We start from the raw sequence: 25,877 nt of genomic DNA, 5'->3' as shown, positions 1-25,877 counted from the left end.
TTCAAAACAAATAGGAAATGGAAAGCACATAAACCATAGAAACCAAGAACAATTAAAGGAAGAAGAAAACATAAAACGGAAAGGAAAGAAATGGTAAAAATGTGAGAAGCACGCCACTACAAGGCTAGGCTAGAAGCCATGGAAACCTTGAAGATGAGTGGATGTGTGTCGCCACTTGCTATTGAAGATAAGGCTTAAAAGTATTCACTCCCTAGGGAGGAAACTCTCACAAATGGTTGAGACACAAGAGTGTTTTTATTTTAAAATCTTCAACCCTTTTAAATGTCTAGGAGCACCCCTTATATAGAAGAGTTTAGGGGCCTCTAAGCAAATAAAAGATACCTAAGGATGTCTCTAAAAAAACCTAACCCTAGTTTCTAGAAACTAGGTCAAATAAGGTTACAAAAATGAGAGACAAAGGACCTAACTATGGTGTGTGCAAGACTAATTTCGTTCTAGCACAAAAGGAAACAAAAAATGTGTCTCATATGTCTCCAAAAAGTGGCCAAAGTGTGCTAAAAACAAAGAAGACCAAAGGTACATAGGTACATTTGCTTCATGCCTTTTACTTTATGCTTTACTCTCTCCTCCACATCATTTATGCTCCCCAATCACCATGCGCCACCTAGCATTGCTTTCTTACTCCTAATTAACCTACAAAGCAAATAAACATAGATTAACATGTTGGCTTAAGTCAAGTCAACTATAGTCAACAAGTCAAACCTAGTCAAAGGTCAACAAGTCAACTAAAGTTGATTCAACTAAGTCAACTTTGGGAATCAAAAATAACAAACACAAATGAAATGGATGAAGGATTAGTGAACTTCCTTTCTAAACATGCTTAGTCTTCTTAAGCATGTGCCTCCATCTTTGGTTAGGGTCAATCCTTCATCACTGTTTCCACTTCCATAACTGCCTTTTTGAGATGTAGTTTATGTACAACATAGTTGCAAAAAAGTTGATTCCTTAACATGACATTTCGTAAACATTTTTTAATTCATTTCAAATACATATAATCTTGAACTTAATACTCCAACAACAATTAAAATATAATTCCCAAGTCAAATGGAGTCCCTATAAATGTGGTTCACTACATGTCTTTTTATAGTACCATAACTGCCTTTTTAAGACTGTGTACAACAGAGTTGCAAAAAAATTGATTCCTTAACATGACATTTCGTAAACATTTTTTGATTCATTTCAAATACATATAATCTTGAACTTAATACTCCAACAATAATTAAAATATCATTCCCAAGTTGAATGGAGCCCCTATAATTGTGGTTCACTGCGTGTCTTTTTACAATAGCATAACTATATTTTTAAGATGTAGTTTGTGTACAACAGAGTTACAAAAAAATTGATTCCTTAACATGACATTTCGTAAAAAAATTTAATTCATTTCAATTTATTTTAAGTACATAACTTTAACTTGACAGTGCCAAAATAATACAAATATCAATCACATGTCAATTGGAGCTCTGAATATCTGGCACAAGATATGTCTTTTTATAGTTCAATAAGTGTCTTTCTGATATGTGGTTTCTGTACCATAGAGTTAGCATAAATATTCTTTCCTGACATATTTTCTCTGCTAAATAAGTTCATTATAGAGCAACACAAACACTTCTAAAAAGTCAATATTCATGAACTGTAACATCACAATAAAAAAAACACCCCCTTACACAACAACACAAATTCTTCACAATTACATGTTTCATACATTTGCATTACAATTAACCGTTCTTAAATTACACAACTCAAAATGATATTTCATTTTCATCAAACAAAAAAACCAGACACATATTGTTGCAACTCCAACAACTATTTTGGTATCATTTTCTTCTTTGGACCATACCCTGCGAACGGACTTTGGATTACACGACTTTTGAACCGCAAGCGTGGATGATTCCTCATACGCATGTACATATTACTGTTTTTTACATTTTTGTCTTCTGCATTATTTGAATCTTGTACTACTTCAGCTTCACCTTGTAAATGAACTTATATTACTCAAATATAAATGAACTTACAAATAAACAAAAGTTAAAATACCTGACTTATATCACTACAATCTCCAACTTCACAACCTTCACTACCTTCGCAACCTTTACTAACGTCACTCATGTCAACTGAATTGAAATTACCAAACACATTAACCAAATTAAATTAACAGAAATTAGGCACAGTTCAATCAAATTACACAACAACGTCAAAAACCCTGAAATCAATAACAAATAATCAAACTCATTGCAAAACAACTTTAATCATACAATATACAACAAACCATCAAAATAACAACTTACACACACGAACAACTAGTTGTCCCTTCACTTAATGTTAAACAAAACTATGTTCTGCGACAAATCTACTAACCGTGTTCTGCGACAGATATTCTTACGCTCCAATATATTCACTTTTTAACATCCAACAACACAAAACCACTTCACTTTTGTAGCCATCCAATCCTTCGGTGAAACACTTCTTCACAACCCTTCGCACATTCAAACATTCTTTGTTAGAGAAACCCTCTCACTTTTTCTTCATAACAATTTCAAACTCATATTTTGGGGAACAACAACATACATGTTTTTTTGGGGGGCAGATTTCACAACTAAAATTACTTACCTTTTGGAAGAGATTACGGATTAATAGTCCACAACAACGTTTTGGATTGATAGAGTGAGAGCAACGACACACCTTTTCATTTGGGGAAGAAAAAGATAAGAAAATAGCCTTTAATTTCGGGAAGAAGAAGAGAAAAAAAATGGGCTTTCAGTCAGGGAAGAAGAAGATACGAAACCTCTCTTTCAAAAGCTAAAAACTACACTCTTTCTTTCTATGTTTTCTCACTCACGCGAGTAAGCGAGTAAGAATAAAATAAAGGATGTCACGTAAGCGGGTAAGAATGAGGTCAAAAAATCATGTCATTGTATCATCATCCTAAAAAAAATTGCAAACATACATGTACCAGTGATAATTACAATGCATTCTAATGATACTTAAAGTAAATTAATTGCACAGATACATACATGAAATACTTAATAGAGAATTACTTAACTCATTCAAACACACTCTGCACAAAAAACCCAAGCCCCCCTCTCTCTCTCTCTCTCTCTCTCTCTCTCTCTCCTCTCTCGTGAGTCACCAAAACCAAAAAACACCACCGTGACACACATAAGCTGCAGCCATAGAGAACTAGTGACTCCACAAAGAGTTGTCGCACTTGTGCCGAACACGCCACCGCGAACACCGTCACAGACGTTAGCAGCTCAAGTAGACTCACCGTCGCACCAGATCATCGTAGCCATTGCCGTGAGCACCTCGCCATGGACAAAGCAGAAGTCGCGAGTCGTCGCGACGAAGCCACCACTGGCTCGAACAAGAGTGCAAGTCCATAGCGCGAGCTCTGAACGAAGCTGCCGGTGACCACCGCGACGTTGACGAATAGAACGTTGTTGCGTGAAACGCAGCCATCGCGAGCTCCATGGAAGATGAGGAACAACACCTCCTCGTGACACCAATGAAGAAAAAGTCCAAAGGGTGGCACAAAAAAAAGATTCGTAGCGTCGAAACCCATAAGAACATAAAAGATTGGTGACCTATGGGAATACCAGAGAAGAAACGAGATTAGGATTTAATCAAAACAAAATTATGGTTCTTCACAACATTTGGGAAAACGGTTATAAACCCTCGAGAAAGATTAAACGTGGAGCAGGAAGACCAGATTTTGAGATTTCGCATGATTAGGGTTCATGCAAATTGGAAACATAATTTTAATCACAAATCTAACATGCTCTGATACCAATTGTTAGATTATGAATATTAAACCAATTATGAGAAGTATCAAATCATCCATATAATCAATTAATCCCAAATATTAAGAACAGTTCCTAATACAATAGTAGAATGCAGAAGCGTACCTGAACAGTGATACCTGATCTTCCAAATAGAATTGAATCAATGAAAGATTAAGAGATAAGAAATTGTTTACGTGTGAGACGATACTGCTCTCTTCCTTGTAGGAGGTTATCCAAGAACGTATTTCACAAATGTGTTATTACGTTGTCTCATGAAACTGACTAATGGGATATCAATTTTATATCCTTACCAGCAGAGACCAAGGACCTCTCAACAAGTTCTTGAATACTTAAGTCCATCACAGACCGTTCATTGAACAATCCAACCCATCACAGATCGTTCATCAGAAACTCAATATATATTATCCATAAATTAATAACAATTGTGTAATATAATGAATATTTACAAATAATATAATTTATTAATTAATGTTAATCCACAATAATAATAAAATAGAGAACAATAATTTTATATAATAAAATTATATAAAATACAACAATAGTATGATTGCACCTCTCCCGTCTCCCCCTTCTAGTCTTTCATCTTTTGTTCCATTTTATCTCATGTTTATATTCATTTTATGTTTCTTTATATCAGGTATGCTTATCTTTAGTTATTTGTGTTTGTGTTTTTACTTTAATTGAGCTCCTTCGTTCTGATGAATCCTTGAAATTGCATTTTCACATTTAGATAACCATTGATTATTTTAATGTCCAGTGAAAATCTTCTTTGAATTTTCTTCAATCTAAACACCGCAATTTTAAGAAATAAAATGAGTTTTCATCACTACTTTTGATTATAATTTGTAATTTGATCGTGTATGACAATATGAATATCATAAAATATGAAAGCAATTAATTATTTAGTAATTAAATTTCTGATCTTAAATTCTACTATATTAATTTTTTATATAATTTAAGAATTATATTTAGTATTATCATAATAAAATTTTCAATTATTCATTCTATTAATATAAATAATTATATTCAGTTAAGTTAATTAAGATATTAAAAATAATTACAATATTAATAAACTATTTATTTATTAAATTTTCATTCTATTAATATAAATTTTATTAAAATCTTAAAAAGTAAAAAATAAAATTATAAAAAGTATTTAAAAAAATAAAAAGCGGAACTAGTACTCATATATATATATATATATATATATATATATATATATATATATATATATATATATATATATTAACTGATGTCTTCGTAGATATGATTTCAGTTTTTTTAAAATGGTCGGTATCTATGAAGATTTCACCATGTTCTGTACTATTTTAGAAGTCCCATCCTAACTAAATTAACTTCAATAATACAACACTCTTGACATAATATGTACAACTAAAAGGAGATTAGTGAATGAAGAGCTAGGTGTTTTCCTGTTTTACATTTTGTCTTTACCTTAATATAAAAATAGTAAAAAAGGTAAAAATTAAAAGCAATCCAACTCAGCAGTGAACAGTGGTATAGATGGTAAATTATAAGAAGGCGAATGGTTAATTTTGCAAGCGGAAGAAACCCATAAACATAGTTTTCAAATAATTTTCATTTCTTCTCTGAGTCATCATCTTCCACCACCACCTCCGTCAATTCCAGTCCCCACTCCTTCCCTCCACTCTCTTTCTCTCTCCTACCGCAACCACTTCTCTCAATTTCACTCCTCAATCCACCATCTCACTCTTAACTCCTAACTCCCGCATTCGCTTTCGCATTTATTTACTCTTGCATTTTCATTTCATCTGCATTTCGCAGCTTCTCGGCACCGATACTGATCTCCATGCGGTGGTGAATCCGGGAACGGTTATTTCAGATCTACACGTGGCCACGCCAGATCCGAACGCTGCGCGATGGAGGAAGCGCTTGAGCTCGCACGCGCCAAGGACGCCAAGGAGAGGATGGCCGGCGTGGAGCGCCTCCACGAGGTTCTCGAAGCTTCTAGGAGGAGCCTAAGTTCCGCCGAAGTCACCTCGCTCGTCGAATGCTGCCTGGATCTCTTGAAGGACAGCAGCTTCAAGGTCTCGCAGGGCGCGCTTCAGGCGCTCGACTCCGCCGCCGTCCGCGCTGGCGACCACTTCAAGCTCCACTTCAATGCGCTCGTTCCTGCCGTCGTTGAACGGTTAGGTGACGCCAAACAGCCCGTCCGCGACGCCGCCAGACGCCTCTTGCTCACTCTCATGGAGGTAAATAGCTTCGATTCCTGGAATTTTTATTTATGTATCTGTATCTTTCAGTGAATCGTGAGTGCGAAACCTCGGAAGGAAGAGAGTCTGGTAACTGAGGTTTTTGCTAAGTAGAGAATCTCGAATCTGTTATAAGGAAAGTGAAAAGTTAGTGCCATGAGTGAATAGAGGTGAGAGCGAATAATAATTAATTGATAAAGTTGGTTGTCGGTTGAAAAAGTGAGATCGGGGAATAAGACTTTGAGTGTACGAAGGGGAAGCACGTGGTATTTAAATCTTAGCAATTGTGCATGAACGTTTCACTCTTCATTTCTGGCAAGAAAAATCTGATGAGTGGGGATAATTGATTGCTTGGATTTGAGGTTAGTACTCGTTTATTGACTCTTCCTTGACTTCTAAATATATCACTAGATCTTTGATCAGAATTTTGCGCTTAACTGGAGGATCTCTCAAGTGTTTGTTGTGATCATATAGCGTTTTTGTTTTAGTGTCATTGGAGTCCAATGCCAGTGTCATAGCTTCCTTATGTTATCCTAGTAGGTCGTTCGATGGATGAAAGATCCTGAACATGAGATTTATAACATTCGGTTATTTTGTTAATGAGCCAAACCATATTCAAGCTTGTGGTGCTAACAGTTACATGTGAGTGAATTTCAATGACATGATAGTTGCTACTGTCAGTGATAATTTGAGTCCTGTAACTTTTGTCTATATAAACTAAAAATAGTTTATTTTGACAAGATTGAAATATAGCGTGTTGAAATAAGCTAAAATGAATAAGCTCTTCCAAACATTGACATGTTTATATGCATTGAAGTTCATTGTGCACAATATTAATTTAACACTCAACAATATTAAATGCAATAGACAAATCATACTTTTTAAAATAACCTATGCATGAGGATAGTATAACAATTAACAAGTTAAGCTGGAAGCTATTAGAGTTGGTGATTGCTATGCATTGAACATATTTCTTGACTCATTGCAAAATGTCGGTGTTGGCATTTGGTTATTATAATATATTGCCAAACAAATGGAGTCTTGCATGGCTAATCCATGTAAATTTCAAGTCAGAATATATTTATCTGTATGCCCTTATTGTACCTTGAATGTTTCTTTTGTAAATTGGAATACAATTCTGTGTTTACCCTAACAGCAAAATCTTCAGTACTTTACAATGATTCTGTTTTAAGTTTTGGTATTTATTTATATCCATTCAAATTTGAAGAAATATTAATGTTCCCATTGTCTGATTTTGTTGCAGATTTAAATTCTGTGTTTGGTTGATTTTCCTTTTATATTTTATTACTATTATTTTCAGGTTTCATCTCCCACAATAATTGTTGAAAGAGCAGGGTCCTTTGCTTGGACGTGCAAAAGCTGGAGAATCAGAGAGGAATTTGCACGAACTGTGACTTCTGCTATTGGTCTATTTTCAGCAACCGAGCTTCCTCTTCAACGTGCTATTCTTCCTCCTGTATGTTCATTGAATTTCTCTACAAGCAATATATGTGCTTTAGTTATTCAATATTTCATGAACGTGATACTAACTCCTTTTCAAAATTGATCAATATCAGATTCTGCAGTTGCTTAATGATCTGAATCCCGCTGTTAGGGAAGCTGCTATTTTGTGCATTGAGGTAAGTATGTCTTGCCATTTTATATTGCTTGAACTGGCTTACATGTTTGTATCAGATCTCAGTGTGATACTACAACAGGGACTTGGATATTATTGAGTGCCTCTGTCCTACAAATAATATCAAATGTTTGGTGGAGTGCTTAAGTGGCCTGATTCTTCCCCCATTGCATCTAGCTTTTAAGGAGGGGGGGTGTTTCAAGTGCTTGGGTTTGGATGCTTATATACTTTTCAACTCCTGCATCTTGCCAACTTTACATGGCTTAAAATTTAAGAATTGATGCAACCTTGTTCTTTGAGAGTTCGGAGTGCTGTTTTATTTCAAGTATCAACAATTATGTATAAATGGATTAGTTTTTTTTAATGTTTAATTGACTAGGAGATTGATATTGGTATCATGATAAATTAGGCCTTGAATAATATTATATGTATACTTAAGCATAGTGGTTAGCAGTTTAAAATTTAAGAAGGATCTCAGGCATTCCTTTAAAATTATGTCTCTTCTCTTACAGGAGATGTATGCACAAGCTGGGTCCCAGTTTCGTGATGAACTTCAGCGCCACAATCTCCCTTCTTCTCTGGTAGCATTAACTTTTATCTTTAATATGTTGTACTCATGAATGTCTGTGTTTCACTTCTGTAATTTAGATATTGAAGATCCTTTAACATTTTCATATCAACTACTATGAGACTTTAATTTTCTTTTTTCTTGGAATCACAATGATTTCAGGTGAAAGCTATTAATGCCAGACTTGAGGGAATTCAACCAAAAGTTCAATCTTCAGATGGTATTGCTAGTGGTTATATTGCTGGGGAAATCAAGCCTGTGGGTGTTAATCCCAAAAAAAGTAGTCCAAAGGCTAAAAGTTCATCAAGGGAGAGCTCTCTTTTTGGAGGTTAGAATATTTATAGTTTTTGGATTGCAAAATATTTATTTTGTAATTTAATATCAATGTATTTTTTTGTAGTATGGCTTATACCTTATCTATAAATTTTTCTTCTCTCCTGCATATTTGCTTTGTTATTGCCTACATGCCTTATAATTGCACTTTAATTGTTCTTTATATTCCTTTTTTACTTGATCGTATGTTTAAACTTTAGTTTGAAGTCAAGGAATAACAGATTTATGTTTTGCATAAGAAATTTTGCTTTCATTTATAATAGTTTGATGTACTTTATGTGATATTATCAAACAGAACATTTCGATCATGCTGGAATTGATAAAGTTTCAAATTTTGATTATAAAGATGCTATTCCAATCAACAATATGTGGTGATTTCCAAATTTTTTCTTTATCAGTTATCAGAACTTTTGGGATATTTTAGGTAGCATGTTTTGGGCTATTTCACATGTTTAGCTCGCATGATCATTGGGTGGAAGCAGGGAGAATAAAGACTTTGAATATTACTGTTGAATATGATAAAAAAACATAAAGTACTTACCCTTACTCTAATACTGGATTACAGCACTAGCTAAATTAGCTAAACAGGGAAACATATCACAAGATATACTCTATATTATTCTTATAATGAACATAATAATATATTTGTCATATTCTAACATAATACTCATTTTCTTGTATTAAATATAAATGACAGGAGAAGGTGATGTTACAGTGAAAGTCATAGACCCCATCAAGGTGTATTCAGAGAAGGAGTTAATCAGAGAAATCGATAAGATTGCTGCTACCCTTGTACCAGAAAAGGACTGGTCAATTCGTATTGCTGCCATGCAAAGAATTGAAGGTCTTGTTTTGGGAGGTTGGTATTTTCCATCCTCTTTTCAGGAGTAAATAATATATATGTACTTAATTTTATGTACTTAGAATCCAATCGTGAAATCTTTTATCTAATTTTGTTTCAAAGGGAAAGAACATTTGTTGTAGGTATATCTTTAACATGATGTCATTATGAAGGTTGTTTATGGTGATCTTTCTTGAATTTTGGTATAGCTTTTGCTTGTAGCGGTGAATTCAATGAGTTTGTGTTAAACTGAACTATTACATCAAATAATGGAAATAAATATCCTTGTAAACTGTTGGAAAGCCATCTTAATAACTCCCTTAGCTTGTATTAATTATGGCCTATTAGAGTTAGTTGTTAATGTCTCATAAAGGACTACTTACGGTGGGGTTGATCAGAAAACCTTAGTGAGGCATTGTACTGTGCAGCCATTGGGACATTGGCTCTCAGCTTATTTACATCCCTTAATGAATACTATTATTACTTCAAAAAAGTTTATAAAGCTTTGGACATCCTCACTTTCCAAATAAGTTTTATGGTGTTGAGTTAGACTCAAATTCTAATTTAAGTATGGATTGAAAGTTGTATTTTGGGGCCATAAAGTATAGCTCTATGAATAGCTTAAAGCTGTGAGTTTTTGAGATTCTATTTGCAGAAAGGAAGGGGGCCTTAAACAGTTGTTGCATTGTAAATTAGTAAGAGTTTAATGTTGGCATGATTACATTTCAATTATTTATTTGAAGTCTCTACTTTGTTTTATTGTTTAAAATGTTTTTTTACTGTTACTTTAGGTTGTTGTTGTATTGTAATTTTCACTGAGATGTTAAAATCCAATGCAACTTATTCTGTTTGTCTGTGGCATGAATGATCAATATCTCTTAAATATTTTGCATTCCAGGTGCTACTGATTATCCATGTTTCTTTGGACTCCTGAAGCAGCTTGTAGGGCCTTTAAGTACACAATTGTCAGATCGAAGGTCTAGCATTGTGAAGCAGGTTCGTTGACATTTTCATTGGTTATGGCTATCCATCTTACTTTAAGTGAGATGCAACTTTTATTTTCAGGAAGGACGTTAAGATGCCATATCGGCTGGGTACATGGGCAAAATACCTCTTAGGGTGTTCAAAAGAACTAAATTGAACCAAAATAATAATTAATTGAATTGAACTAAACTATAAAAAACTGATATATTTTTATTATAAACTAAACTGAACTTTTTCAGTTCAATTTTTAGAAACTTTTTTATTATAAACTAAACTGAACTTTTCAGTTCAATTTTTAGAAACTTAACTGCTGAGGGAATAGTTCAGTGTGCTACGTACATTATCATGAAATTTGAAAACAAACTTTATATAACCATTCATTACCTTTTCTTGAAGTAATCCATTCTTTTAGGTGAGTTTTTAACTATGATTTTTTTAACAGTAAAATTATCTGTTATAGAATTGATTTGTTAAAAGTTGTTTCAACATTAAGAATGTATTCTAATAGATTAATAACTACATTTCACTGTCTGGAACAAATGGCAGTACCTTCTATGCTCATATGGTGAAAACTTTACCTTTCACTAATGATTTGTTTCCTTCCATATTAAAAGACTCTGATATTTATATTACTCTATTAGATACAATTTGTCTATAAAAAGTTGGTGGCTATACATCATTAGTAAATGAATTCTTGTTATGAATTTGAGTTAAAGAAATACAGCAATAATTCTGTTTTCTCTTGTGTGTAATATAAATGCAATTCAGATGATTAAATTACTTCAATTTCTCAAGAAAAAAAGTAGTTCAGTTAAAAACATGTAGAATGTAGTCAAGCAAGCTAAAAAATATTTTAGTTTGTTTGAACTATTTTTTGGTTCAGTTAATTTAGGCAAACTGGTTTTGTAGTTTAGTTCAGTTTTTATAAAATTTAAATCTATTCAAGTCCTTTAAACACTCCTATCCCTTATAATGCTTGAGCTAACACCCTGTTCCCTACTCTGAGTTTGGCATAATATGCTTTTAGCTTGCATATGGTGCCAGGTCTTTTATGGCCAAGTTGTCAAAATTTTTCTTGTACTGGTAGAGAAATTTAAACTACGGACAAGGTAGTTGGGATTGAGAGCATTACCCACACTTAAAGCCCAGAATATTGGCTTGAAATTTTAGTTTTCCACTCATGTTTGAATGGGTAGTGTAGCTTAGATTAGAATGCTTTATTGCAAGTAAGCATGATTATTGATGCTCGATCTCTTTTAGATTTTACTACTAACACATGGATACTTTCTGTTTGCTATTTACTTTATTCTAGGCTTGCCATCTATTATGCTTTTTGTCAAAGGACCTCTTGGGTGCTTTTGAAGCATGTGCTGAATTGTTCATACCAGTAAGTTCAACTTTATGTTTATGATGATCATTTTTTGCATATTTCTAAAATCTTATTCTTTATCTGATAATCAGGTCCTTCTGAAGCTAGTTGTGATTACTGTGCTCGTAATTGCAGAATCTGCAGATAACTGCATAAAAACGGTAATTTGGTATGCTTATTAATTTTCTGCACATATATGACTTTGAGTGCTGTTGTGACTTTTATCCTCTACTTCCCAGATGTTGCGCAACTGCAAAGTTGCTCGTGTGCTTCCTCGGGTAGCTGATTGTGCAAAAAATGATCGTAGTGCTGTACTTCGTGCAAGGTATGGATTATCTACTTTGGGGATAGATGTGTGAGAGTTTTGGTTTTTAATTAACATAATTTTGCATTGTAGGTGTTGTGATTATGCTCTTTTGATACTAGAACATTGGCCTGATGAAGCAGAAATACAACGATCGGCTGATTTATACGAGGATATGATAAGGTGTTGTGTTTCAGATGCAATGAGTGAGGTAACCCCTATAATTCTAGGCTTATGTCTTTGATCAGTGTTGACTGTACATATTTCTACTCAGGCTAGCTTTTTGTAGGTTTGCTCTTTTTTCCTTAGCTATTAAGAAATTGTTGGTTGGCTTTGCCCAATAAAATTTCTGAAAGTTTGCACAATAAAACATACGGTGAAGCAAACCTGTTATGCTTATCTGTTAATTGTTGTATGAAGTTCTTTATATTTTATTTCTTGCTAATGTGATGTCAAATAATTAATTGACCAACATATCTGTACTAAAAGATGTATTCTCAAGAGCGATTTAGATGAATTGCTACCATCTTCAGTCATCTTGTTTCTTATGGACTTGGAATCAATGACTTTGGGATCCTGAATGCATATATATATATATATTATTTATCATTAGCTATGCAAATTCTATTAATTTTTAACCTTTGAAGGAACGGTGTCCAAAATGACATAATTACTACATTACTCTGTTTCAGTGGTAATCATGTTTGGTTGGATGTTCTAAAGTTCTCATGCACTTTTGATTATTTGTTGATTAAAAGTTATGTGGGTTTACTTTAAAACAGAATCTTGTCAGTGTATTTTGACTTGGCATTTTTCATTTTGGTGCCAAGCTGTGTGCATAAAGATAATTACAGTATTAAACTTTATAGGTGCGGTCAACTGCAAGGATGTGTTACAGAATGTTTGCAAAGACTTGGCCAGATCGTTCCCGCCATCTGTTTTCATCCTTTGACCCTGCTATTCAAAGGGTATATGTTTAATCGAAGGTGTTGTTTGTCCTTTATTTTGTTGCTTAGTTTGTTTCTTTAACGTGAACATAACTTGCAGTTAATTAATGAAGAGGATGGAGGAATGCATAGGAGACATGCATCACCTTCTGTACGTGATAGAGGTGCATTGATATCAATAACTAGTCAAGCTTCAGCTCCCTCTAATCTAACTGGTTATGGAACTTCTGCTATTGTTGCAATGGATAGAAGTTCAAGTTTATCATCAGGGACTTCTATTACCTCTGGCTTTCTTTCACAAGCCAAGGGTACTGAACGCAGTTTGGAAAGTGTGCTGCATGCAAGCAAACAGAAGGTCACTGCTATTGAAAGCATGCTTAGGGGATTGGATCTGTCGGATAAGCATGGTACATCAGTTCTCCGGTCTTCGAGTTTGGATCTAGGTACCAAATAAGTTTACTTGTTAAATAAATACATACTCTTTGCACTTCATTTTTATGGACTTCCAGCCATTCAACAAATGATGGTGATTAGTGGAATGGTATGTTTTTAAACTTTTGTGAGCGGCTAAATTTATCTCTTATTGCCCCTAGTGCAGGAGTTGACCCTCCCTCATCTCGTGATCCACCATTCCCTGCTGCTGTCTCAGCATCTAATCATCTGACTAGCTCTTTAATGACTGAGTCAACTGTTTCTGGTGCCAACAAAGGTAGTAACCGCAATGGTGCTTTGGGTCTGTCTGACATAATTACCCAAATTCAAGCTTCCAAAGACTCTGGTAGGTTAGCATATAGTACTAATGTTGGTATTGAGCCTTTATCAGCATATTCATCATACTCAATTAAGAGACCTTCTGAGAAATTACAAGAAAGAAGTTCTGTTGATGAAAATAGTGACATCAGGGACACTAGACGATATATGAACCCCAATGTAGATAGGCAGTATATGGATACCCATTACAGAGATGGCAACTTTAGAGATTCACAGAATAGTTATGTGCCTAATTTCCAGAGGCCACTATTGAGAAAGAATGTAGCTGGACGTGTGTCTGCTGGCAGCAGGAGGAGTTTGGATGATAGCCAATTATCTCCTGGAGAGATGTCAATTTATGCAGATGGACCAGCATCTCTTCATGAAGCTCTGAGTGAAGGACTTAGCTCAGGTTCTGATTGGTCTGCTAGGGTTGCTGCCTTTAATTATCTTCACTCTTTGTTGCAGCAAGGTCAAAAGGGAATTCAAGAAATAGTCCAGAATTTTGAGAAGGTAATGAAGTTGTTTTTTCAGCACTTGGATGATCCCCATCATAAAGTTGCGCAGGCTGCTCTCTCCACACTTGCAGATATTATTCTGGCATGTAGAAAGCCCTTTGAGGGTTACATGGAACGGATGTTACCCCATGTGTTTTCTCGGTTAATTGATCCCAAAGAGCTAGTTAGGCAAGCCTGCTCAATGAATTTGGAAGTGGTTAGCAAAACATACAGCATAGATTCTCTCTTGCCTGCACTGCTACGCTCGCTAGATGAACAAAGGTCTCCAAAGGCAAAATTGGCTGTTATTGAGTTTGCAATAAGTTCCTTTAACAAGCATTCAATGAATCCGGAAGGTGCTGCTAATATTGGCATTCTAAAATTATGGCTTTCCAAGTTAGCTCCATTGGTTCATGATAAAAATACAAAACTTAAAGAAGCTGCTATTACATGCATCATATCTGTGTACTCTCACTTTGATTCATCTGCAGTTTTGAATTTTATTCTTAGTTTGTCAGTTGACGAACAAAATTCTTTGAGACGAGCCCTTAAACAGCGCACCCCTCGTATTGAAGTAGACTTAATGAATTATCTGCAGAACAAGAAAGAGCGACGCCCCAAATCTTCCTATGATCCATCTGATGTAGTTGGAGCATCACCTGAAGAGGGATATACTGGTTTATCCAGGAAAGCTCATTACCTTGGAAGGTATTCAGGTGGTTCACTGGATAGTGATGGTGGCAGGAAGTCAAGTTCCCAAGATTCCTCTCTGATTAAAGCCAATCTTGGCCAAGCAGTTTCTGATGAATCTGAGGAACATACTGATTCTAATAGTGGTATTTTTGGTTTAAAAACTAAAGATCTTGCTTACACAGTCAATTCAATGAGTCAAAACTTTGGCTTTCAAACTAGCCAAGTTGGACATGTGGATGGTAGCATGAATTTTGAAGGTCTATCATCTGATATGGATATTAATGGTCTGATGTCATCAGAACATTTAAATATTGCTGAAGACTTTGGACTTGACAAAGAACATCCCTCTGAATTGAACCATAATCATCAGTCAGTTGAAGGTGTGAAAGAAAACTACATGACTGACACTGGACCCAGTATTCCTCAGATTCTTCATATGGTGAGTTATGCAACTAGTATATGGATTGGTACAGTAATTTTTATTTTTGAAAAAAGAAATTCATTAGAATGAAAAGCGTAGTTAATTATGTAAAGTATCATCTAAGAGCAGCAACATATACATCAGAAAAATATTTAAAGCAAAAACTTTATCAGCCTAAAAAGTCAACAAAAATCGCTTTGGGAAAAAAAGATACAAACCCCAAAACCTAGCATTATGCTGAGTTAATGATGTCACACACCAGGTTAGTGTGTACAGTACCCTATATTTTTGTGAGAAAGCAGTCAGTTTGGAAATGAAAAGCTCTCTAAGATGGTGGAGCATATCCAAAACTAAAAGATAATGGGCAAGAGCTTGTGTGAAGCTGTCAAGCTACGCCATGGTGTAAGAACAAGTGGTGTCTAGTTGATCTGTAGTGGAACCATTTTGTATGGGTGTTATGACCAAATATTGTTGCTGATTACTATGTGACCAAATATTGTTGCTGGTTCAGCCAGCCTATTTAGTGAGACAACACTATTTGGTTGTTGTAATAATCATTCTTTAAATTTATTAAGAGAGTTATGTATTTGCACTATCGTTTAAATTTTTCTGGTTCAGTCAGCCTATTTAGAGAGACAGCACTACTTGATTAATGTTATAATGATTATTCTTTAAATTTATTAAGGGTGTTATGTCTTCGATTTGTTTTCACTAAAATATAGTTTTGATTTTTGTGTAGATATGCAGTGACGGTGCTGGAAGCCCTATTTTGAGCAAGCGGACTGCACTTCAACAGCTAGTTGAAGTGTCTATAGCTAATGATCATTCGGTTTGGACTCTGGTACTTTTAATTTAACAATTGTCTCCTTCCTATCCCCAAATTATGTGATTGTCAATTGTACTTCAAATGAAAGATTTAATCTAATGAACTTCATTAAAAAACTAATATGGTTTCTTATTGTCATATCTTTTTATTTATTTGGTGATTAATATTAGTATTATAAAATGCTATTTGTCTTTATATTCTAAAATATTCAATGACATTTTCTCCAAAAAGAATCAGTTGTATAATAGTGAGTTCTTCTGATTCTTTGATTGCTATTAGCTGTGAGATCAATAGTTAGAGAAGTTTTGATTATTGAAAGAAGGAAATCACTAATTTATCAAACAACAGTGAGCGTCTGTATATTTATATAGTTAAATGGTGTAATTGCAGTACTTCAATCAGATTTTGACAGTTGTGCTTGACGTGCTGGATGATTCAGATTCCTCAATCAGAGAACTTGGTCTGTCTCTGATAGTTGAAATGCTTAAAAACCAGGTTCGTACTCCATTTTTGTGCCATCTTTTGTTGGATTATGTCCTCACTTATATATATATATATGTGTGTGTGTGTGTGTGTGTGTGTGTGTGCGTGCGCACGCGCATGCGTGTGTACTTGAAACTTTGTCTGCATGTATGTCTCTTCATATTCTTTTCGTAGCATAATAAGAGATTATTTTATTGATTTGTGTATTTTTTCCAGAAAGATGCCATGGAGACTTCTGTTGAGATCGTTGTTGAAAAGCTGCTTAATGTTACAAAGGATATTCTTCCCAAGGTAGGCAACTTTGTCTTTTTTTGTTTTTTTATATAGTTGCTTTCTTATCAGTCTCTGCAATGTCACCCCTTCTTCAGGTCTCAAATGAAGCAGAGCACTGCCTCACCAGTGTTTTATCTCAGAATGATCCGTTTAGATGTTTAAGTGTATGCATTTCTTGATTTTTTTACTTTGTCCATCCTTACTACTTGTAAAATCTTTAGTTGGATTGGAGGAGGGCGCAGGGATTTGTGTTATCAGCATAAAGTTAAAGCTGATGTTAAAATTTGAAATGTTTCAGGTTATTGTTCCTCTATTGGTTACTGAGGATGAGAAAACTCTTGTCACTTGCATAAATTGCTTAACAAAGGTATTGTCTTGAGGAATCAATTTTCAGTTTTTCTCGATGTGATGGTTTCTTTCTGCAAAACCTCATTTTTAATTAACTCTACTTTCTAATATACACACTTCTTAGAAAACCTTGTTCTGTTATGTTACTGACCTGTGAAGCCACGGTTCTTAATAAAAGGGAAATAATCCCTATTGTACTCATCCAATATTTATATTATTGCTTATAAAGCCATATCCTGGAAGTATCCTACTTATATGATTACTTTAAATTATGTATATAGCTTAGGTACCTCTTGTTTACTTCAGCAAACGTGTCATTTCTTTTAATTTTAAACTTAAATCAAAATTGTCCTGAATACAAATACCCTGATTCTTTCCTTGATGAATGGCAATTGTGATGTCATACTTTATATTGACTATATCCTAGTCTGTCATTTTCATTCTCAGGAAAAACATAATATCATATCAATTAGTGATAGTAGAAATGAATAAATCATACAACCAGAACATATTGAATTTAATTTGTATCATATTGGAGGTGTACTACTTACGAAGTTTCCATTTATGTGCAAGAATTAAATTTGCTTCATGAACATAATCATATTTAACTTCATATTATACACTTTTTCAGCTTGTGGGGCGTCTCTCTCAAGAGGAACTGATGGCTCAGTTACCCTCTTTTCTGCCTGCTTTGTTTGAAGCTTTCGGAAACCAGAGTGCTGATGTTCGCAAGGTGCTTAAGATATTCTGTTTGCATCCATGAATTAATTTCCTTCTTTTCACATATTTAATAAACATTTGCTGTTGAAAAAATTCCTAGTATATCAATGACTATGGTGATTTAGTCCCAGTTCTAATCCGCTAACCAATTTCAAAATTGCGATTGAATATAGAATGTATCTATTGGTGATCAAAAGCCATAGAAGCATTAAGAGAGAAGCAATCACATGAATTGAAAGAAATGAACTGGAATCAAGATGCAAGAGAATCTGAATTACTAGAAATATAGATTCGGAGTCATCAGCAGCCCCTGACCTTGAGAACTAATTATCCATACACATGAAGAAAGAGGCGCAATTGGGAGAATATAGAAATTGAGAATCAAGACTTGATTCCCCAAATTTCAACTCGAACCCTATCCTCACAGGAGTAAAAGTTCCTTCTTTTGATTGAATCTAGCTATTTATAATTTTTAGATAGTTGTTGGGATGGCCATGCTTATATCTAGCATGGCAATATGCAAGCTTAAACACCTCAATATTGATTACTTATCACTTTGTGTGGCCATGTTAGGTTTTGGTGTGCCCATGCACACTAAACACGATCATCTTCTCCCTATCAGGTTTGGGCATGGCCAGTGGTGGAGCTTAACCAAATATATTGTGGGGAAAAAAATAGTTAAATGGTGTACTCGAATATCTTGGGTATGGATATTTTTAGGGAGTATAAGGTGTTACTTATATATCCTTGGCTTGAACCAAACAATCTTCTCCTATTTTGTTATTGTAATCTATTTGCTCACATTCAAGTGGAAGAATGCCGAAATTAAACTCCAAACATCCCTGCAATGATGGATAAATGAAGAGTGTGAATAAAATATTACTAGGAGAGAATAATCACAAAATTACGAAATGCAAGCATCAAAACAATCTAGAATAATGAATTAAGAGAAGAATCAAGCTTGAGATCTCTTCCCAGCTGATCTAGTTAATGTAAAAAGCCATCCAAGTGTGGTATACAAAAGGTTGATAAGAAAACCTACACCCTGGGACCCTATATGATTGATGGGCGGGCTATAGCAAAAACAAAAACAAACAGCTCTACGAAGTATTCTAGAAGACAATAACAAACTTCTTCTAACTCCACTTGTTGAGTTGGAGCATTGATAAACTTTAAGTCGCCTCAAGTGTATACAAAACTGATTCTTCACTAGTGTAGTATCGTGTGAAACCAAAGATCAATCCTAGGAAAGACAAAGTGGATTTGACTGATTTTTGAGTGTGTTTTGTGTTAATGGAGGAAATCTAATTATGTAATTAAACAAACTAAAATTAATCTAAAATGCAAATTATCTCATAAAACTGGATGAATTTACGAACAGTGGTAACCAAGACTCATGCTTCTAAATGCACTAACATGTGGATTTTCATAATGCAGCTATGTAAAACCTAATCTATATGCTTAAACTAACTCTAATGCACTATATAAATTGAATTCAAACTACTGGAAATGAAAACAAGAGGTTCTAATTAGAAAATCAAAAACTGGAAAAATGTATCTGAAGGTTCATGAATGAAAGTGCAGGACAGGTACGAATATGGATGTGTAATGGATGAATTGACGATTTGGTGATTCAAAATTGTTAGAAATGATCTTAATTGACTATAGAAACTGGAATCATTCAAAACGATTAGGTAAAACTCGAAATCCCAAATCAAGAACCCTAATTAACTATAACTACTGCGAAACACAAATGGAGATTTAACTAAATTGAACACGAATTCACCATGAAAATGCATCAAACAAATCACGAATAACATTACGAAACTATCATAACTAATAAACAAAGCTCAAAAACAACTGAAAACAAAAATCGAATTGAAATTGAATAGAATAGTGTGCGTATGTGTGGTTCTGATGAAATGAACTTAATGAATTAAGTTTGAATTGCTTGTTTTTAGCTGATTCTTAATCAAAAGACATTTGACATAGGTTGAATGACTGTGCATTCTTTGAAATTCGACATGTTTCCAGGTCAAATTCAGTGTTGTATCGAATCAACAAAACTCAGTCAATTAAACATGCTTCATGAACTCAAATCAGCAAAGCAACAGGAAAACAGAAACATTAATCGGTGAAAACAAAATGAATACACAAATTTTATTGAATAGAAACATGCTTACAACCAATGGTTCGGTGGAAGTGGAATGCAAACTCACTGAGAAGGAAAATCTTTGGTGCTAAGCTTACTATGCGGTCTTAAGCTCCAAGAATGATCCAAAAAGTGTAGAAAAGTGCAGCAGAATGATAGAAGAAATGGTGTCTTTGTGGGTGATGAATGAATGGATCTCTAATGGTGTATGGATGATTGGTCCCTAGTATGAGAATGTTTCGTGCATATAACTATTGTACCAGAACCAATACAACCTATTACAAGTCATCCTAACTCCTAACTAACAAAACTAACTAATTACCTATACTAACTACTCTAACTTTGACCCTTAACCTAGGTAACCTTATTCCAACATCTGCCATTGGCTTGTGTAGGTCAGTCCTTCTATTCATTGTTGTCTAACTCGAGGATAGTAAGTGGATCGGAAAGGGAATGAAAACTCATAACTCGAGGATCGTAACTCGACTCATTAGAGTTACTACTAGATAAAAAAATTATATTATTTAAATAGATACATCGTTTAAAATAATATAAATGATAAAAACAACTCATTATGATTCATAAAATGAGTTCATAACAATTAAAATAGGAGAAGAAAGTGTTCGTGACAGGTGAAGCTCTTTGGGTATCGTATGAGTTTCTTTTTTTAAGGTGTGAAACTGGTTTTTCTTTTGAGCTGAAAAAGAGTTAACCTAACCTAAAAGAAAAGGAGGGAAACAAGTTGGGTTTTGGGCTGGGTCGGGTCTGTTTTTACCAAAACATGGAGCGGGTCTGTCTTTTACTAAAACATGAAGTGGGGGTCTGTATTTTAATAAAATATGTTGTCGTTAAACCCTAATCCCATTTTTTCTCCTTTCGAACCTATCTTCAACCTCACCATGAAAGATTGACAGGGAGCACGATCCTCTGATCTCGCGAACAAACTCAGAAGATCACTCTGATTCAGTGAACTTCCGATCCAGCTGGCATGGGGTGTGAAAACTCGCAGGATCGTGTGAGTTTGCGAGTAAAATCGCAATTTTGACAACATTGTTTCTATTCCTTTGGACTCTTCAAACTCCTGTCATGTTGTAGAGGGTAAACAAAGCCAACAGACTCATAGCAGCTTCAGCTCCACTTCTCAAATAGCTTTTCACGTGCTAGGCTTGTGTGGTATCCTTTTGACCTCTTCATCATGGTTCATCCAACTCAACAACCTCTTTTAGGTTAGGAACAACTCCAAAACCTCCGCACACACTCCCCCTTGCATGCAGAACCACAAAAATCAGATTAGAATTAGTATGCTAAAACTTAACTACACTAGTCAACTAAGCAAGTGCAAATTGGAATTAGAGATTGGAAAAAGTCAACTGTTGGTCAACTATGCTGAAAAAGTCAACTTTGCATTATTTGATGAGGCTTGACTGATTTGGTTGCTTTCAATAATCATTTCAATGCTAACTTTGCATCTTTTGGCTGCATTAGACTTACAAAACTCAAACTAAGGTTACTCAAGCTAAGGACTCTACCTAATGACACTAAACTAGGCAACCTACTATGCCATATTTCATTTAAGCACTAAAACTTCACTAGACATAATACTAACTTGCTTCAAAACTGACTCTAAACTCACAATTATTAGAATGCACACAAACACAAATCTAAACCAACTAGACTAATTAGCTAAGAACATTAATTCTACTTTATACTACATATTCTACCATATGGATCACTACTAACTCTGTCTACTCGAACTAGAATATTAACAACCTATCTAAAATACTATCCTCTAAACTAAACTCGGTATCCCTAAAAAGGCTTAATTAAGCTAATTTCACAAAACTAGTCTAAAAAACTAATGAAGCTAAATCTAAGCTAAATACTCTCGTTTACAACTTAAATCTTCCCAAAACAGTACAAAAATCCGAGAAAAATTATAAAGATAAGGGACCTTTCAAGCATATAGATTGTATTCACCAAGTTTGGAACTTATGAACTCAATTGAGGTCTCCTTATAAAGACTTGGCCAAAATATTCAATTTCTGTGTTTGATTTTCTTGGGACACAAAATTAGAGATAATTTGATGTGCTCTTTGATTATCACTATACAACTTCATTTGATGAATCCCAAAATTTCAATTCTTGGGGAAGTTGTTTGAGCCACGAGTTTGCTTGTGATTGAAGCCATGTCCTTTTACTCAACTTCAAGCCTAAATTGAGCAACTACATTTTGTTTCTTGATCTTGTAAGAAAAAAAATATTGCCTTCCAATAGATACAAATACCCAGTAGTGGAACTTTTATAGATAGAGGTCCCAGCCCAATCAAGATCACATGACCTCAAAATTTTGGTATTTTCTTTATGCTTATTGGAGATCCCATAACGAATAGAAATAATGTGAGTTTAAAGTATATAAGTGGCTGTAAACCTCATTTTACAATTCGGTTTTGTAAGGTTGAGTTAGGTTTAAAGTCCACTTTTTAACATGGTATTGAAGCCATGAGTTAGAGCCTATCCTAATGAGAGTTTGTTGGGCCTATCGTGCCACCTGCTATCAGATCATTATTGGACCATCCATTAATGTCTAGTCTTATGCTTGAGAAGTATATGCCTTGACGTGAGGTGGGGGTGTCGGAGATCCCACATACCAAAGATAAGGTGGGTTTAAAGTATATAAGTGGGTGCACATCTCACATTATAAGCCGGTTTTGTAAAGTTGAGTTAGACTTAAAATTTATTTCTTAACAATGTGCATAAAAAATCCTTGTCTTGGAGCCTTCTTTTGGTACTTGAGAATGAGTTACAATATTCAGTGATCGAAATGAGGGGCTTGCACAAATTGACTAACAACTCCAACTGAAAAAAATAGGTCAGGTCTAGTAATCATGAGTTTAATGAGCTTCTCAACACGTCTTCTATATTTCTCTTTGGATCTAGAAAAGGTTCTCCTTGTTTTGTCTGACTTATGATTAGGGTCCACATGGCTATTTATTGACCTGCATTCAATTAGTCCTATATCTTTGAAGATATCTAGATGATACCTTCCTTTAATTGAGCCACTTTAGGACACAATATTTTAAGCCACTTTAGTTTGGAAATGGTTGCATAAATGTCTTTCCACCTGAGAAATTTTAGGCAGTATGTTTTTTTTTTTTTAATAACTGTCATCATCAACATACATGATTAAGTCAAAGACATTTACTAGGAAAAGTGTGACAAAAGAAAATTGAATGATTTGCCTCACTACACTTTAGTCTGGAATTTGCACAAGGTAATTAAATTTCCCAAACCAAGCTTGTGGGATTTTTTAATCCCATAGAGAAATTGATGGGCTTTAAAGACTAAGTCACTCCCTTGTGTAATGAAGCCAATAGGTTGCTCCATATAGTCACCACGGAGATAAACATTTTCTATATTTGATTGATGAGAGGCCAATGGTGAACGACTAACAGATCCTAGAAGAATCATGCAATAGTATTCTTAACCATAGAGGAAAACGCATTTTGATAATAAGTCCATATTTTTTAGTATACACCTTGATTACATTTCTAGCCTTAAGACAATCCAGTTGGCCATTGGGCCCTACTTTGACTATGTAGACCCATTGACATCCAATTACCTTTCCGAGGGACCAACTATCATGCCACTGTTTACAAGAGCTTGCATTTCAATAATCATGGTGATGTCGCCGTTCAGGATGAACAAATGCTTCATTTATATTTCTTAGAATATGAACAAAAGACAAAAGATGGAGAAAATATACATATCAAAGGGACAATCAATGATTGCTCAAAAATTACAAATATAGTGAGGATGTCGTGTAATTTTTTGAAAAACAAACGGTCAATGCAAATCTTCATCACATATGTTTGGATAGGTCATGCATGCATGGAGAAGGGCATAAGGTAGAATCACCATACACTTGGACCAACTCCTTGTATTTTCCATTGGTAAGTAATGAGAGTTGATGAAGGTGGTAAAGGGTGTGGAGTTGGTAGGAGAATGACTCAAACTTGTGCCTAGTTGGGAATTTTAGGAGAGAAAATCAATGAATGGAATAAGACCTGTTGAACAAAAGTAACAACGTGCGTGGAAGAAGAAAAAGAGGAGTCTCTTCAAAGAAAGAGACTGTAGCAAACAAGTTATACTATTTTGTCTTTTGAGAATAGCAATAATAGCCCTTTTGATGATGAGAATAGCCGTGAGTAGCACATATGTTCGAAATAACAGGTTGATAGGAAAAGCTACACCCTAGGACCCTATATGATTAACAGGTGACAGCAAAAAAAAAAAGCTTTTTGCCGAGTATTCCAAGTATTCTTGAAGACAACAGCAAACTTCTTCTAACAAAAACCTTCGGGGTTTCTTACCTTCTACTCTTGCAATACTCTTAAGCATACAATTCGCTCTTCAATTAACTGTAGTTAAACACAAATATTGCACTTACCAATAACATTTATTTCACGTGGCAAATCTGGTCAGTAAGCTGTTTTCTTTGGTTTTCTAGGTCTGGATATTGAGCATTAGTTTAGTTGTTTTCAACATGAAAAAGTAATAATGTAAAAGAGGTGATTAACATGTTTTTAACCCTTTTCCAGTGAAAGGGTATACTTTAGAGGGTGAAGAGCAGTTATATTTTCCATTGATTAGAAAATCAACAGTGGAGTATGTGATGATATATATGCAAGTGTTTCAAGTTTTTAAATGAATAACTGAGCATGTGATAAATTATTAAGCTTTGAAAATCGCCACAATTATATTCCAATCAATGGCTATATATGTATTTTATTCTCCAAAGTACACTTGTACTTGAGAGGGACCAGATAAGATTAATATGACTTCCTTTGCAAGATAAGTTTGTTTGAATTGGAGGATTGCAAGAAGTTGTCCGCATGCTTTTGCTCTCATGTTTCTCCATTTTCATAACTGGTCTCTTTCATTATTCTCATTTATGTTAATGGTGGGTGGTACAGACGGTTGTTTTCTGTCTAGTGGACATTTATATCATGCTTGGGAAAGCATTTTTGCCATATTTGGAAGGGCTTAACAGCACACAGTTGAAGTTGGTCACCATTTATGCAAATCGAATCTCACAGGCAAGGACAGGAAAAACACTTGATACCACTCAAGTCTAGTGGTTCATTCAGATGAAAATTCGTTGGCTTTGAATGCCTTTTTTTTTTTTTTTTTATTCATTGTTGTGTATTTTGTATATTGTGTGCATTATTTTTTTTAGGTGGGTTTTCATTTTGTTTCTTTCTTTCCCCGCCTTTCTCCTATATTTTTTGTCTTCTTTTTCCCCTGCCAATGAATGTTAGTTTTGGTGAGTGCTGGTGGTGGAATACAGTGCGATTGTAATTTACATTATTTGATTATATTAAATGGTTTTCCATAAGGACTCATTGTCATTGGTTCAGTTGCTTATGTTTTATATTTAATGCGATTATTTTGGTCAGCAGCTTTTTGAGATTTTTGTCACTCCATTTCTGGGCTGACTGAGTTGTTATTTATGTCATATTGACTCCATGCTACAGTTTTTTTCTCTTAATAAAAAACTGTTCATAGAAGTGTGATGCAGTGCATTACTTTAGAAAATCTAGTACCATCGTGCATGGTTGCTTCATGGCTGCAAGCTGCACCTCTACAATTTGAGAACTATTTTTGAGTTGCACGTAATCTC

The 25,877-nt window shown here is 34.6% G+C and overlaps 1 protein-coding gene across 2 annotated transcripts; it reads left to right on the top strand.

Moving 5' to 3' along the window:
• Window positions 1-5,382: 5,382 nt before the first annotated feature.
• On the top strand, window positions 5,383-25,599 carry LOC114189722 (CLIP-associated protein-like). 2 transcript variants are annotated; one of them, XM_028078380.1, is made up of 21 exons: window positions 5,383-6,052; window positions 7,374-7,529; window positions 7,630-7,692; window positions 8,201-8,269; window positions 8,419-8,584; window positions 9,287-9,448; window positions 10,329-10,426; window positions 11,727-11,801; window positions 11,876-11,944; window positions 12,023-12,108; window positions 12,181-12,298; window positions 12,957-13,055; window positions 13,135-13,477; window positions 13,633-15,413; window positions 16,135-16,236; window positions 16,612-16,716; window positions 16,921-16,995; window positions 17,073-17,141; window positions 17,276-17,344; window positions 17,957-18,058; window positions 25,171-25,599. In XM_028078380.1, the coding sequence occupies exons 1-21, from the start codon at window positions 5,720-5,722 to the stop codon at window positions 25,330-25,332; spliced, it is 4,302 nt and encodes a 1,433-aa protein (XP_027934181.1). In that variant the 5' UTR covers window positions 5,383-5,719; the 3' UTR covers window positions 25,333-25,599. The 2 variants fall into 2 exon arrangements, with proteins under 2 accessions (XP_027934181.1, XP_027934182.1); XM_028078381.1 differs by lacking the exon at window positions 25,171-25,599 and adding an exon at window positions 20,080-23,955.
• The last annotated feature ends 278 nt before the right edge of the window (window positions 25,600-25,877 follow it).

The sequence above is a fragment of the Vigna unguiculata genome, chromosome 7, assembly GCF_004118075.2.
Source record: "Vigna unguiculata cultivar IT97K-499-35 chromosome 7, ASM411807v1, whole genome shotgun sequence".
Lineage (NCBI taxonomy): Eukaryota > Viridiplantae > Streptophyta > Magnoliopsida > Fabales > Fabaceae > Vigna > Vigna unguiculata.
The sequence above is the reverse complement of the archived record's forward strand: the minus strand, read 5'-3'. Positions and strand labels throughout refer to the sequence as shown.

Coding starts and splice junctions, on each gene's coding strand:
- LOC114189722 (XM_028078380.1), top strand. CDS start 5,720: ATGGAGGAAGCGCTTGAGCTCGCACGCGCCAAGGACGCCAAGGAGAGG. Junction 6,053..7,373: donor TCTTGCTCACTCTCATGGAG/GTAAATAGCTTC, acceptor TATTATTTTCAG/GTTTCATCTCCCACAATAAT. Junction 16,996..17,072: donor CAAAGGATATTCTTCCCAAG/GTAGGCAACTTT, acceptor CCCCTTCTTCAG/GTCTCAAATGAAGCAGAGCA.